At 38.5% G+C, this 15,747-nt stretch overlaps 1 protein-coding gene across 4 annotated transcripts in view; it reads right to left on the bottom strand.

Annotated features, from left to right (window-relative positions):
- Positions 1-2,734: 2,734 nt before the first annotated feature.
- The window catches only part of kmt2ca (lysine (K)-specific methyltransferase 2Ca), a 150,455-nt gene continuing 137,442 nt past the window's right edge, over positions 2,735-15,747 (bottom strand). For 3 of the 4 annotated variants that reach the window (XM_082184953.1, XM_082184955.1, XM_082184956.1), the window contains 16 exons: positions 15,576-15,740; positions 15,335-15,464; positions 13,847-13,994; positions 13,206-13,375; positions 11,562-11,698; positions 11,239-11,458; positions 10,247-10,386; positions 9,488-9,583; positions 8,015-9,167; positions 7,805-7,941; positions 7,237-7,379; positions 6,435-6,609; positions 5,417-5,533; positions 5,228-5,301; positions 4,727-4,835; positions 2,735-4,613 (listed from right to left, as the gene is read on the bottom strand). In XM_082184953.1, the coding sequence (XP_082041079.1) occupies positions 4,521-4,613; positions 4,727-4,835; positions 5,228-5,301; positions 5,417-5,533; positions 6,435-6,609; positions 7,237-7,379; positions 7,805-7,941; positions 8,015-9,167; positions 9,488-9,583; positions 10,247-10,386; positions 11,239-11,458; positions 11,562-11,698; positions 13,206-13,375; positions 13,847-13,994; positions 15,335-15,464; positions 15,576-15,740 (3,207 nt within the window). In that variant the 3' untranslated portion in view covers positions 2,735-4,520. The remainder of the gene's footprint in view (positions 4,614-4,726; positions 4,836-5,227; positions 5,302-5,416; positions 5,534-6,434; positions 6,610-7,236; positions 7,380-7,804; positions 7,942-8,014; positions 9,168-9,487; positions 9,584-10,246; positions 10,387-11,238; positions 11,459-11,561; positions 11,699-13,205; positions 13,376-13,846; positions 13,995-15,334; positions 15,465-15,575; positions 15,741-15,747) is intronic. The other variant, XM_082184954.1, reaches the window with a different exon arrangement.

Below are 15,747 nucleotides of genomic sequence, written 5' to 3'. Positions count from 1 at the left end.
TTTCTATTTCTTAATCCGACATAGGCTACGTTCAGATTGTCAACCAAATCCGATTTTTGTTCATATCCGATTGAAATCTGATTAGAATTAGCTAACGTGAACAGCAAAAAAATCACTTGAAATCCGTTACAAGCTACATCCATATGTGGTTATACACGGTTATACATGAGCTGATACACAGAGGTAACGTGAATCTTGTCTGGATGTTACAGGGACAGATGAACACGTGTGTTTATTGAGCTCATAAATCACAGAGGTAACGCGAATCTCGTCTGTTACAGGTAAAGTGAACACGTGTGTTTATTGAGCTCATAAATCACAGAGGTAACAGAAAAAAAAGAAAGAAAAAAAAACATAATTTTGTTACTTGTAATACAGAAATCAGATGACATTGTGCTGTTAACATGTCTGTTTTTTATTTTGTTTTGTGCATTTTTGTAGGATTCTTAAATTTCTTCAGACTGGTATATCATCATCACTGAGGATGAGGAGGCCAGAGCTGAATCCTGGAAATGGTGCCATGGATGAGACCCTCCATCACTCCACCATCCCTTATTGCCTCAGATTGTGAAGCACAGCGCAGCAAGCAACAACCTCAGGCACAAAGGCATGGCTCACCTCTGGCCATGAAGAAAATACAGCACCAGCTTGTTAAAGGCTCGCTCTACTATGCTTCTCTCACATGAGTGTTTGCTGTTGAGACGAGTCTCAACAGGTTCTGTACAGGCTCTCTGTATGAGGTGATGAGGGAGATGGAGATAGCCTCGATGTCCCTTTCCCATCCATGATCAGATTCCAGTATGACAGCAGCAATGAGGGACATGATGGATGGCAGAGACAGGTGAAGGTTCTGATTCATAAGAATAAAGCTGAAGATTGAGAACCGCTGTGTTGAGATGGCAGTAAAATGTGGGGTTCACCACCTGTAAAAATGTGATTGTTAGAACAATAAATATGAATAAAGCTTTGTTTCATGACTTGTGTGTGTATATATATATTTATTGTGATGGTTACTTGGTTTAATCTTTTACTCATTTATTCATGTTTCTTATTGTTGTCAGTAAATAAAAATTAATTTCAGTAAATAATGCATTAATTCATTGCTTGACTGAAAACTGAGATGTGTTCGCTGCAATTATCTAGTGTAGTCATGCATAGCTATGTCATACCTAGGATGACTCGAGGGTGAGTAAATCATGGGCTAATTTTCATTTTTGGGTGAACTATCCCTTTAAGAAAATGTCAAAATGAACAAAGGGTTCAAAAACATTATCCTTGAGTCTGTTGTAAGGAACCTTTAATTTTTCACGATGACAAAATGTTGTAGTGTTGATTTATGTCATTCTCATAACCACTTGTGATGATGTACGTATCTGGTTCCACTTGTGGTGCACATATCAAGGAACCGATGGGCCACCTTTTCACAGTAAAGGGGTTCATCTTTTCTCCTACTGCATTGACAAAAGTATTTGCCCGTTTTCTTAGGGGAAATCAAACAAAGGCAGCTCACATACTCTGAAAATATGGCTTATAATTCAGTGGACACCGTGATGTAAATGCATTTCTATCCTTATCCATCTGTAATGAGGGTGTATGGATTCTCTCTCATTAGCATTACCAGTGTGGTTTTGAAATGCTTGATTTACAGGTGGTCTTGGTTCTTGCACATTTTGTGCTCTCTCTGCAGCTTTATCCTCAGAACATGAACATGCCAATGAACACAGGTGGTAGCCATTAACCTATCATCAGGCAAGCAAACACAGGAAAAGAGAGAAAGAGAGAGAGAGAGAGAGAGAGAGAGAGAGAGAGAGAGAAATACAAACTCCAATAACACTCCTTGCATAAATAACAGAAACAAAATATTAGTATGTACAGTACTTGGACGCATCACATCTAAAAAGCCAAAACTATTATTAGGAACCACTGGATAGTGCAATTGACCAATCAGAATCAAGTATTCAACAGAGCAGTGTAAAAACTACTAACAACTAACAAGATTAATCAATTAGTAAGTAATAGCACTCAGTTGAATGCGGTAGTTCAATCAGTAATTCCCAGAGGACTACTAAGAACTATACCGGTTCAAAATGAATGACAGTAATGCACATGTATAATTAATTCTGAAGTGAAGATCATGGTGACCCATTAGTAATGACTTAAGTGCTACTGCATCCTTCTAAAGGAACTATACTAATTATTTGGGATCAGTATTCTAAAGTGAAGATCATGGTAACCCACTAGTAATGACTCAAGTGTTACCAAAATCTGTCAGTAGTATGGCAAGCCATATTTGTAGCCATTACTATCCAAAACCTTACAAAAACCTCAAAAGCTTATAATGACTTCAGAATAGACACCCCTAACGTGCACAGCCAACAATATATGAATTAAAGTGTCCAGCATACGGGAAGCCCTTCAATATTACTAAGGGTGCACCATATGAATGAGAGATAAGAGAACACCTAATAGCAACATAATAGTTTGTCCTAATGTTATGTGACACCACTGTGCACCAGTTGTGTAATGTGTCAGTTAATAAAAAAGCTAACAGCTACATGTAGAGGTGCCAGTGTTCAGAGATGATACAACAGGACTGATGCATGCTTAACTTTCTTCTTTGCTTGTTATGAAGACTCCAGGACTTACATTCATCTTAAAGTGCATTTGAATATAGTCATGAACTTCGATGCCTTTTTGATTAAACTTCAATGAACAATGCACACAGAAAAAGGAATATGATGTAAAATATTTTATTTTATTTTTGTAAATGTTTCTAAATCTGATTCCACAAACTCCAAAACCCACACGCTGTATATTCCAAAAAAAAAAACAAAAAAAAAAAAGCTCAGTTTTAACATTGGATACTACTATACAGGACAAAGAAAAAGACAAATACTGTTAAATGTCCGAATATTGTACAAGGGGAAAAAATATCCAAGAAACAAATTTTATTACAGCCAGTCATTGAGAAATTATGTACAATTGATTTATCTGAAAATTGAAAAAATACATCATGCCATGTATATTACAAGCTCAGGACTGTTTAAGAATACCAACAATTGCAGCAGTCCACATTAGCTGTGCACATGAAAAACTTCATTTCAAACAGGTCAGCAAAGTGCCACTACCAGGTTTAAATTATCTCATTAATTTCAGTGAGTTTGTGACATCATATCATGAATTTGACTTTTCCACAAATCAAAACCAAAAATAAATCTTATTTTATTCTTTAAATGTAAACAAGAAAGAAGCATACTTTACATTTCATTAAATGTCTACGCATTGAGTTTTCTGAATGTGAAAGGCATTGAACTTCATCTCTAAAGTTCTAAACGTGACTCTATGCTGTGGAGCGTTAAGAACAGCTCGTGCTCGACATGGGGAACTATCAAATGCATTATGGGTGACTTCAAATGGAAATTCACAGCACACACTAATCTGATCAGCAGAGTTAAGATGTCACAATCACCTCAGCATGATTGGTGCTCGTTTTGACTGCGGAAATATATAAAAATGGCAACAGAAAAAAAGCAAAAGTAAGAAAACAGTTCTTCAAGTGGTCAGATCATTTTAGACAATATTGATTCTACATTCTAAATACAACAAAAATACTCTGATTCTTTCATTTTTACAGATTCTGTACAATTTTATACAATACATATACTCTCAAAATGATATCTTGACATCCTTCTTAAATACTTTAATTTTTTTATTTTATTTTTTATTTTTTTGAAAACAAACAAAAGGTCACCCAGACAGCTATGATAAAGTTAAGGTAACATTTGGTCGAGTATTTAAAAATTGTCATTTATAGATGGATATTTACACATCGTACAAAGTAACGTTCTGTCCAATCGGCAGGCTTTCCCAGCAGCTCGACTCTCTGCGTTTCCACATCTTTAAAAAATAGCTTCAATCAATAATAAATACAAAAGCTGTCTCTTATTTTACAGAAATCAAAACAAAGGAAAAAATAAACTGACTCATGGAATCAAGTATTTAAACGGTATCTTTCTGTTTTAGTGCAAGTTAATAAGTCCCTTAGCTTTATCCCTAAGGAAGTCTTCTCAGTACATTCCTTGTTCAGTGGTGTCTACATTTCTGTAACTATGTGTGTATATATTTGTGTATATATATTTCTTTACCCAGAGGACCTGCCTCTTTATATCTAAATAAGGCTGTGGCCAGCACTTTCAAGCCTAAGCCCACCTGAAAATCCTGTTTACCACTCGCCTCGCTCGCCATTGTCTCATCTCTCATGCAGGAAAAAAAAAATACATTTACATTGTCTTTGCAATTCAGAGTTACCAGTGTGCAGCCTGTTTATATTTAAGGTGAAGGTGCTCAATCATAAACTACATCATCTCATCCGCCACTGAACCAAAACAGATGTTTGAACTTTCTTACAGTTCTGCGGTCTAAATCGTGCCCTAACATTTTCGTTTATCAGAATTGAAGTAAAAAATTGTTTTCTGGGCCTAAACAAATAAAAAGGAATGCATATGTTTTGCTGACATCTTTCAATTCATCCATTTCCTGCAGTTAACTGCACCACAGTGACAAGGGATTTTATGCTGATCGTCTTCCAGATCAAACTTGTAGTCGTAACACAACTGAAATAAAAACAGAATGTTAGACATCAATTTAATTGATTCAAAGGCCACATTTTATTGATAGTATGTGGGGAACGAATCCCTTTCAGACTGGTGGGATAAACTAGGTTTACCTCTTCGCCTCTCTGGATTCTGCGGTTGGAAGTGATGATGATTTTGTGATCTCTCTCAAAGGTTACAACCTCAGCAATGCAGTTGGGTGCACAGGAGTGGTTGATATACCTAGTGGATTAAAGGATTGTTAGATTAAATTTAAACTGGATTAAGCAGATAAGGGCCGAAACATGCTACGCAAACTATGCAAGCTTGATTTTGTGCTATGTTGCTTTCTGATGTGTGTTAGAAAGCAATTCATAGCATAAACCAAGTATGCACTGCATTCTCAGTGTTGTCGCAACACAATCTTCTACAATGTTTTTTCTCTTTCAGGTCAACTACTGTACTGAGCAAGTTAAAGTTGGTTGATATTAAAAGCTACATGAATGCTCTCACACACGCAAAGGCATGGCTAAGCATTTGTAACTGTGTTTGCGTACTTGTGTAGACTATGTTTCTGGCCTTAATATCTAAGCTAACAGTGTTGGCATTTTAAGAAATTCAAGTTAATTTTCCACCTTGCAGGTCCTCCTGTAATAGTCGCATCAATTACATGCTCACTATCAATGCGAAACATGTAGACTCCACGATTCTGCAAAAAAATAAAGAAAAATAAATAAATACAATTGACAAGCACTTGGACAGAACAAGTGCTTGTTCAGCATGACTTTTGATTATTTCAAATTCAATTTTATAATAATGCATACCTGTGCCTCGTACATCTTCTCTTTCCTGTTTGCCACCTCGTTGCGAATGATGGTACCAATGTATTCCATAACCATGGTGTATTTTTCAATGTCCCTAGCAGCATACAGCCCTAAACCCTGGATTAAAATAATGCAAACATTTAAATTATTACAGGTTGGAGTCATTTTTAAACAATTAAGATAAAGTTTATCTTCAGATTGGAATACTAGCTTACTTCTTTCTATATACTGCATGGTACTAACTTTATACTGCTTAGTGTAATCGGAAAATATTAAGTGAAACAGTGGGCATTACATCTTTATCATGTAATGCCTACTGTTTCACTTAATATTTTCCAAAATAATTTTAAATAGTAGCATGCTATGGCATTGTACCGTGACCTCTTTATGTAGCATATGAGTGGCGGTCCAGTTATACTGGAAATAAAAATGGTTTGTATTTTTTATTTAATTTAGTGTAACTAGCATTTTAACACTAAATTTAGCCTGGCAGTCTAAAAGTAAAAATGCAACAAAAATACCCCTCCCCCACAGAAAGATAGAAGGTATAGTTAAGTGCATTGCATTATGGGAAACAGCATCTCACATTGCGTACTGGCACATTTATGGCACATTTTGTCAAATGCAAGGTTATCTGGGTAGTCTATGCCAGGGGTTGGCAACCTATGGCACGGGTGTTAACATTGGCAAGCTGAGGGATAATCACTGGCACGTGATAATAGCTAAACAGGTGTTTGTATTTAATTGAAAAATTCCCTCGAACTTGCATACAGATCTATATTTTGAGGTAGTCATTCCTTATTGTCACATATAAATAATATTAAAGTAACCTGCACTAGCGTGCAGATCCAAAAAACTATTTGCGTGACCGTGTGCCACAGGCTACAGACCCCTGGACTATGCTTAGAGAACATTTGCATGCTGTGAACAGCATATATACAATGTATACTGCAGAAATATTACGAGTAGATGTTAGCATAATATTCCAAACATTGAGCCATAATTATAATATTTATACCTGTATACGTGAACGAGCTAGGTAGACGTTAGACTTCCACTCAGCCTTCATACGACGGTACTGAAAGGACTTGGAATGGACAAATTGCTTGCTGTATGGTGCGACACCCATCTCAGCCGGGTTCCCAGAGCTCGGCAGGGCCTTAGAGCAGCTACTGCTGGTCAGGGTGTGAGGCCTGCATGACAAACACAAGCATATGTGCTTTATTTAAAAAACAAACGAGCATGACTGGCTCATATTCAGAAACTTTTTTATTTTTTTATATCAGAAAGATGTTTATGCTGTTCAGATCTGTTAACTAATTTTGCATTGCATTCTTCCGCTAAAGCGGACCAAGCGTCTTGTCTAGTCCTATAATGAATCTACAGTGCTACAGCAAAAGAAATTAAGATTTGTGTGAACAGTCTGATTTCATTGTGATGAGAGAAATTATACAAAGACAAAAAATAGACAACATGTGTACCCAAACACACAGCATGAACAATGCATGATTCACAAACAAATGACTAAATGGTTTTCAAGTCTTTTTGACTGATATATAAAATAAAAAAAGCTGACTCATAACCAGAGTTATCGGATTGGTTTGAATCACTGAATCAGTTGGAGCTGTTCTTGACTTCACTGCATAGCTTTACTGTACATAGTCTTATCATATAAAAATGGATGCAAAATGATTGATAAATCGGCAACATTGACTAACAGTAAACTGAACTCATGGATGGATGTTTAACTCACAGACCACAGGGAAAGCAGGAAATCCAAAACAAACATGGACGAAAAAAGGTTAATTTATACAGAATACCTTAACACAAACCTCTTGACATGTGTGCAAGCTTTAGGTTCAGAGCGGGCACATCCAGAGGGGTTGATGGCCAAAGGCAACTGCATCAGAGGGTTACGGCCATAACGGAACGTGTATTGCTCACATGCCTCCACTCCAGGAAGCTAAACAATCCGAAAAGATTAATGTTACAACACCAGGAACATTTACACAAAATAAGAGATAGTATAATTGTCTCGGGTAAAAACAAAATTTGTTTCAGCGTATGACATTTTATCACATCAAATAAGACATGTAAACAAAGAAATTATTTGCACGATGGTATTTCTTTATGCTTTGGCAATTGCAAAGATTTAGAGAGTCTGCCTAGCCAACGAAAGTTAAATAGTAGACGTCCATTCACTAATTTCAGAGATGAATGTCCATGTGCTTTCAGAAATCGAATTTTCAGTGTTTCTGTTCTGTTTTAAACTGATCAGCCTCTTTCCATTCCCACAAACACATATTAAACATTCCTATCTGTCAAATGCAACATCAGAGCATTCTTTACTTGATAAGCTCTTAAAAGCAAGATTTGGCTTTCACTTACAGATTCCACAATCCTGGTAACAGCAGAAACAGTCAGTCCAAATAGGTCCTCTCCCTTCAGGTAAACAGGGAAGAGCTTCAGAGATCCTGCCTCGTTCCTTCTCTCCGCCACAGGCTCCAGAACCTTATCCCACACACCTGCACCACAACACGAGGACATTATTATATAATTACTCCCCTGAGTGACAGCGCTATCAAAACTAATGCTTACCTTTTGGTGAGGATCCAGTAAGAACCAAGTCATCATAACCCTGCTCCACCACACGGATGATAAACTCAGGGTCACAGTCTTTCTCGTCGATGGAACACACGTAGTGGCAACGGCGGTTGCCATGACGCATGCTCCAGTAGATCCGGCTGGCCTTGTAGCCCACAGGGAAAATGGCAGACATCGAGTGGAAAGCCTGCATCTGGTGAGGAAGCAGCTGACCAACTGAGTGAAACACCAAGCTGCCCACACGGAAGGTGTGTTCTCGCTCACCCCTCTGGATGATGCTGGCGATCTGCCGTGCCTCATCCCTCTGCACGTAGACCCTACGGAACACGGCAAAGCAGCGAAGTTCATGCTCGGTTCCTGCCAGCCCACCTCCTATTGAGCCGGTTCCTCTGGGTCTGTGCAGGTGGCACAGCATAGTCTTATCTTTGAAGAATGTGCACTGTGCTTTAAGGGCACAAGTAAAATGGTATGCATTAGTGCAACGCAAACGGTGGCAGCCACTCGTTGCACCAATTTGCTGACAGTATGTACAGCGCACCGATAGGCCTCTCCTCAGGGCCAGTTCTACGTTAATGAGAGCTCCAGCCTGGGTCTCATAGACTTCAGTAGACCACAGGGCACAGTTGAGGTGCACCCATAAATCCAGATCAAGGTTTAGTAGACGGGCCGGCCCGTCAGTGAGCCCGTCACCTTCTTCGTGGCAGAAGCAGCAGCGGCGCAAGTCTTTGGGCATGGGCTCAGGCCTAAGAGACGTCCCCAGTTTCTTCAGTAGTTCATCAACCTCTTCCTCCCCGGGCAGGTGGTAGTTACCCTTAGGCACCACAATTTGAACACTCCACTTTCTCCAACGTAAAGCTTTCCAGCGCTTCCCAAATAAACATCGAGGGTCATCCACACCGTTGTGTACCGCTCGTGGCCGAGGCTTGAGCTTCACTGTGACCTTTAGAGTATCAGACTGGCTATCTCCTCGGAGTGTCTCAGAAGTGATGGAGGGGAAGGATATCATCGGAGTTGGGGGTGGAGACTGCTTGGGCTGCAGCTGAGCCAAACAGCGCACGTCAAGATCGGATATATTGTTACTGTATTGATGAAACACCTTAGTGGGATTATGCTTATCCTCAGAGTCAGATGGTGGAAGCAAGTTTGGCTGTGAGAGCAGGAGAAATCAAAAACACTCTTAAACACTGAAGTAAAGGAAATTTGAGTTTATATTCTTTGGCCAATAAGGCAATTGTTTTCTTCAAAGAAAATAGCATCAGCAGTTTTAGTTATATTTAAAATAGTGATGAGGCCATTTAAAGCACTTCATAGTAAATCTTGATTCAAGAGATTTTTTATAGTTTATTTATAGCCGTCATTAAAACTATTACACTCTATCAGTAGGTAACATAACTTGGCTTTCTACATATAGCAGTAGATCCCACACTGTCAGCTAGTGACTCAAACATTTTTGTGGTTTATACTTACTTTGCCATCTACCAATTTGTTCTGCATGGAGGCTGAATAGAGAACAAAGCAGTTATGGCTGCAGAAGACAAGGCTACCCTCAGATCCTCCATGGCCCTGCAGAAAGAACATCTGTAAGATCAGGCTCACCCTAGGCAGGAAACAGGGCGTGCCATTTTCCATCTACAGCTGCAAATTATCATTAGATCGAAGTGCCTCACTGGCAAGAGATCAAAGCTTGCATATGTTGCAAACCTATGCTGATGACATAGGAAATTAGATTTGCATACTATAAAAAGAAAAGAGGGGGTAAGGGTGGGAGACATCAAAGGTGCCCCATGATTTAAATGACCTGAAATGGGCTTAACTGTTTTTGAACTTGGGCATCTTACACCCTTAAACAAAACGTGCCTCGGTACACATGTTCCCTTGAGTAATGTCAGTTAACTCAGTGACTGCAGCGGGGCAGATTTTCACTTCCCATCAGGGGCTGGATTAGCATAATTGAAGCTCTATTCTGTGCCTCCTTGAGGGGCTTTGAGGGGGTTGCACATTTTCAAGAGCTTTATGGCCCTTGGCTTCAGCCTTCTTCAGTGCTGTGTCAGAGGATGTAGCCTAGACCCACACCAACTAGTTGAACAAATAATTTCACAGCCCTTAGGGGGTGATATGAGGTCTAAGGACTCAAGGCATCCAGGAGACATTAAAATACATATCCTATAAATGACAGTCATCTGGCAAGGGCAATTTGGGAGTTTCAATCACATGTGTGTTGAATACCTGTTTATTTATTGGCAGGTCTTTGGTGGACTTTCGAACTCCATTTCCAAGAATCACCACCCTGCAATGGGAGCACCACTGTGGTTTAGGCCCTGGACTGCTTCCACCCATCTGATAGTCTGGTCTGACCACAACTGAACCTGTCATATAAGAAACATATCAATCAAACCTACAAATCATGCAGTTGCCAGGAAACTTCTGACAAATTACATGACTAAGCTTGTATGTTTTGACAATTTTTGTAGTCCTTTTAAGTGAGTTGCATGTACTGTTTTACAAATAGGTTGAAATAAATTCAACTTGCAATGAGGTAAACAAAGATGTGTAGTTGTTAACCATTACTGTCTGTTAAGATGTTTAAAAGACCTTTGTTATTCTTACATTGCTTTTTAAAAAACTTGATCTAAACATCAGAAAAAGTGTTATATGTGTGTGTGAAGTGCATTTTATATTTTTTACTGCTTAAATTTTTATCTAAGCACAAACATGATGTTTTAAGTACATCTGAAAGAAAAAATGCTGCACGTTTTGTTAGTGATGCACGTAGTCATGAAATCTCTAAGACCCCAAACAGAACATAAGTATTAAGCAAATGAATTGCATTTATAATTCACTTCTGTCATTAAAATATGAAAATGTATTTGAAATCAAAAAAGAGAAAATGTATTTGAAACTAAATGAATTGAGCACTTCAAGCAACCACGTTAAAAAAAAAATAAAAAAAATTAAAAAAAAATCGATGTTGGTTTTGTGCTCTGATTTAAAAATACATATGAACATTATTTTGAAAACGGCCAATAAACTCAACAGATAGTACCTCACAATTGGGGGTCTGTCACTAAACCAGTTGAGAGAAACATTAAGTACTTTAAGTTTCTGCAAAATGCAGCCATGCGATATTGACAAGCAAAATCAATAACTGCATTTGTTTGCTCCTAGTAGTCTGTTGATGTGGGTGAAATGAGTGCTTGTCTTGTTTCACATATACTTACCTTCAATGAATGTTTGGTGTGATAGTGGGGCTCCTGGTGGTCTGAGGAGCCTCATACCAGGCTGTTGGTGGTACAGAGCAGTTTGAGGGGGGACCCTAAGTTCACTAAACATGTCCATTGAGCTGCGGTGCTCTTGGCCTGGTGAGCGAATCACCTCATAGTTCCTGGGTATGGACACACAAAGCATGTTCGCCAGTGCTGACACCACTCCTGGTATATTCTGGGAAACAAACGGACACATGGTCAGAGGTGAGATGTAATCATTCTTGCTTTAAACAAGTCTTTACTGATATAGAATGGATAATATAACTGCAGGCACTCACATGTGTTGCCAATGGGTTCAGAGTAAGAGATACAGACACCAGGTCAGTTCTTAAGCATGTAGAGTGCTGTCCAAATTGCGAAGCAAAGAAATTGCTTGGTGGCTCTGTCTTGACTTCCCACTGCCTGGCTTCAGAACCTATAGGGAAAAAAGCAAGGTTTTGTTAGTTGACAGTATCCAGCTGTGCTCCAAAACCTTATGCTGCCCTGTTGCATACTACTACCTAATTAGGCAGCAACCTTTTATGGCAGGCTACACAAATATTGCTGCTCATGTAAAGTACACAGAAGACTTGACTCAAAACTGATTTTAATATAATTTTTTTACAGAATTTTTTAACAGCATGTTGAAATGATGAGACAGCATATTGCTGAGACGGGAACACTGGTATTACAAGGAATTGGAGAAAATGAAATGTTTGTTTCCAAGATGCAAACTGAACTGACTTGTTTTGAAAGGGACTTTGGTAAAACTCTAATAAGCACAAAAACCAATATTACACACCAGTATTAAACCATGGTCAATAGAGAGCGCAATTGTAAAAGTGGACTTCAAAGATTTTTTGTCCTCTCTATTTCCAACAGTTAAAATGACAAATAAATGCATACTCCGCTCCACAAGATATGTTTGTTTATACCATCTGGATGCTCAAAATTGATCGGGTGAATGCACATTTTAAACAGCTTATTGTACACTTAAGTTAATCGCCGTTCTAAACGAATGCGCTGCTGCATTGTAACGCACACACATACAGCTCGCAGATCACGTGCGGATTGCGCGCACAGAAACATAAGCAGAAATGTATTGCCAACACTGTTGTGTGATTAACAATAAAATAGCTTAGAAACTGTTATAGCATATATTTCTTAGAAACTAAAACCCACAGCTGCACTATTAGTAGAGATATGCTGCCAGGTAGAATGAATTCACACGCAATGGCTCTCTCACTAAATATAAATCTCTCTCACTATATAAATGTAATCTTTACTGTGCTACTTTATCTGAATCTGATTTAGAACGAGCAGAAATCTGTGAGAAATATAACGACCCAAAGACAAAAGAACTGATAAAAAGAAGCTGTTATGTAGGAGCAATAGCCTTGTGGGCAGCGCTGTGTCATATGCCATAGCTATGCACAAGGCAACCTGTGTTCGAACTCAGCTCGAGGTTCAGGCTTACTTGTTCATTAATGATATCATCAGCGGATTTAATCGTATAAATGTCAACTTAAAAAAAATCGTTCAACCCCTAGTATTTAATGAATTATATTTAGCAGTTTTATACATGCAGTTGTGCTGTTGTACTAAACAACAGCATGACATATGAGTGTTGTATTTCTTATCCAATGAGATTTGTGTAATGCATTGCAGGATTTCCTTTTCAGTGAAGCATACATCCAATATTGCTTTATAAATTGACCAAAATTAGGATGCAGAATTAGTTACGTCTACCTTCTGTGGCGGAATGGATGCCTCCCTATTATATAAGCATCACCTTGCCATCGGTCTTCTTCACTCACCCCGCCACATCTCTAAAACAGCTTTCGCATCAACTGTGTGCCCATGATGTCTTAAAATGTTTTCTCAGCTGGTGGCTTACTAGTTTTATTTGCCTTTCTCATTATTATTATTATTTTTTTTATTACCGTTACTATCCAGTATAGGAATGACTGGAGAGACAGCAGGGGATGGTGGCTCCTCTTTAACTCTAGACAGATCTGGATAACGGCTGATCTCCATGCCAACCACACTCTCAGGAGAAGATGATGGGACAAAACTGTCTGGAGTGTCCCTGTCCACACAATGCTCTTGACCCCTATTAAAAGACACACAGAACCATTATGTACACATTGACATAAAACCAAAACTTTATGGTCAACAATGGGAAGTCTCAGTGTCAGACAGCTGACCTATGGATCTGATGCATATTGCACACAAAAATGTGTCAAGAGCAGTCTGAAAAGTCAAAAAGACATTACAATGAAAGCTTTTGAAGAACTATTTTTTTGTAAGTTTCATTGCATCAAATCTAAAAACAAAAAACACACACACAAAAAACATTTGTAGTTAAACTAGATATCTTTGGCACAAATATTGATTTTGCTTGGTGTCAGACATTTAAGATGCACCCGCTTTATAATGAAATTGTTTTCTGGTCATTGAACACATCATTCATCCTTGTCTAAGTAGGCCAGAATAAACTATGTTATAGGCTAGGATTTTTATTCATGGCCAAAAGATTGGCTACATGAGACTAAAATAATGTGTAAAAGCCCTGAAAACCTACCTAAGTTCTTCCTGGTTGTTGTGGGGTGGAGTGGGAAGCGAAGCAGGAACATCAACAGTCTTTGGGCCCTGAGTGATGGTGTGTCCCAGCAGGTCATCTTCAGCTTTGAATGGAGCAGTGAGCTGCTTCTGACCCAAACTTTTAGAAACTAAAGAGATATAATCACAAAAAAAGAATGTTAACCAAAGAGTATTTTTTGGTTGTATAGCTAATGTATAATTATAAAAAAAAAAAAACTACACTACATGACATCTATATGAAATATTTAATATTTTCTTGTCTATTATGAACTATAATAAGTATTTTACAGGTAAGTTATTAGCCAAGATTTAGTATGTTCATTAACTATTTGAGTTGTCAATGTTGTTCCCTAATGTGTGTATGGGTTTACATCTTTTTTTTCTCCAGTAAAAGGATGTGCTAAACCTTTAGAAAAGGTCAAACCAATGTCATCTAATCCGACTAATCGCACGTTTATATTAATTTAATTACTTAAATATATGGGGGGTGGAGTATATAGCCTATTCAGTACTCAAGTGCGCATAAAGCTGGCCGCAAAGCACCGTAATGATTATGAATGTGTCTGAAAGAATAGAAAGGAGGCATTTTAATTGTTTATTAATAAACTAGTGTTTTCTGAGTCAGTGCCGGCTGCAAAGATGAAGTTGACAATGCTGAATCGCCATCTCCGCAGTATAGTGGACGTGCCTTTAGAAAGAAATGCAACTTTCATATGGATTACATAATCAGAGAATATTTGTTTTAGATTTTTTTTATCTTAAAAGTAGACATTTCAAGCTTACTATAGATATATTTCTCATGTCTGTGAGGCAAGTAGAATACACGCTGAGTTTCGGTTTATTTTTGTGACGCGCTCCAGTTCACAGAGACCAAGACAGCAGAAAGCGTATACCATTTATTTTTTTACAAAAAAAGCACATGTGAGTTTATACAAATAAAAGTAGTTTAAAATCATGCATTGGTCTTCTCTGTATGACCAAAACTGACGGAGTGTTTCCGCTGTTACCAGGAAAAAAATACAAGTGATCACGTCGGCGCCTCCATGTCATGCAGTAAGCGCGCTTATACTTTAGCTGCCACACTCCGCATGAACACTTGGATATTGCCCTATAATAGCACACATTTATCTACATTAATGTTAGAGCGGGCAGCCAAGTTACTTACATGTTTCAAATGATAAGCCATATTTGAGGTTGATGGATGATAGGCAAACATTTGGATTTCTTGCTCGACATACTGTAATTATAAGAACCCGCTGTTAACGATCTGTCCCTCATGGGCGTGACTTCCACTTCCTGCAGAGTTTTTTTTCTGCAACTAACCGACTAATAAAAGTTTGGTTGACTAAGCCTCTTCGTGTCGACTATTAGGGGGCAGCCCAACTAAATATAAATCTTATCTCTGAATGCTGTACTTAGTAAACTTTTTATCTAAATGATTTAAAACGATTTATACTCTCATGCTTACCCATCATTTCTGCCTTCTTGGCCAGTTCCTCTGCGGTGGCAAAGCCGTTCAACAGCTTCTGCCTGGCAACAGGTGGCGGTGTGGGGGGCAGTGAGGCAGGAGGTGTTGGAGGATTGCTAAGATTGTTTTGCTACAAGCACAAACAAACAAAACACTTTTTTTTCTTTCTTTTTTCCTTTTTTTTTTTCCTTTTTACATAACTACAGTATAGCAAAAGAAGCAGAGGACGTAAAAGCCAAACCTTATAGATGAGTTGCGAGTAGTAATCAGGTACTCCATCCAATGACGCACTTCCAAAAGATCCAGAGAGCCTGTTCTCACCGTTCAACTCCCCACTGCCATACAGGGGGAAATGTGCAAAGTTTACCCTGATCAAAGGCTCCATCAGTGGCAGCATAGAAAGCTGCTGTAAG

Source organism: Leuciscus leuciscus, assembly GCF_965113295.1.
Source record: "Leuciscus leuciscus genome assembly, chromosome: 11".
NCBI lineage: Eukaryota > Metazoa > Chordata > Actinopteri > Cypriniformes > Leuciscidae > Leuciscus > Leuciscus leuciscus.
The sequence above is the reverse complement of the archived record's forward strand: the minus strand, read 5'-3'. Positions and strand labels throughout refer to the sequence as shown.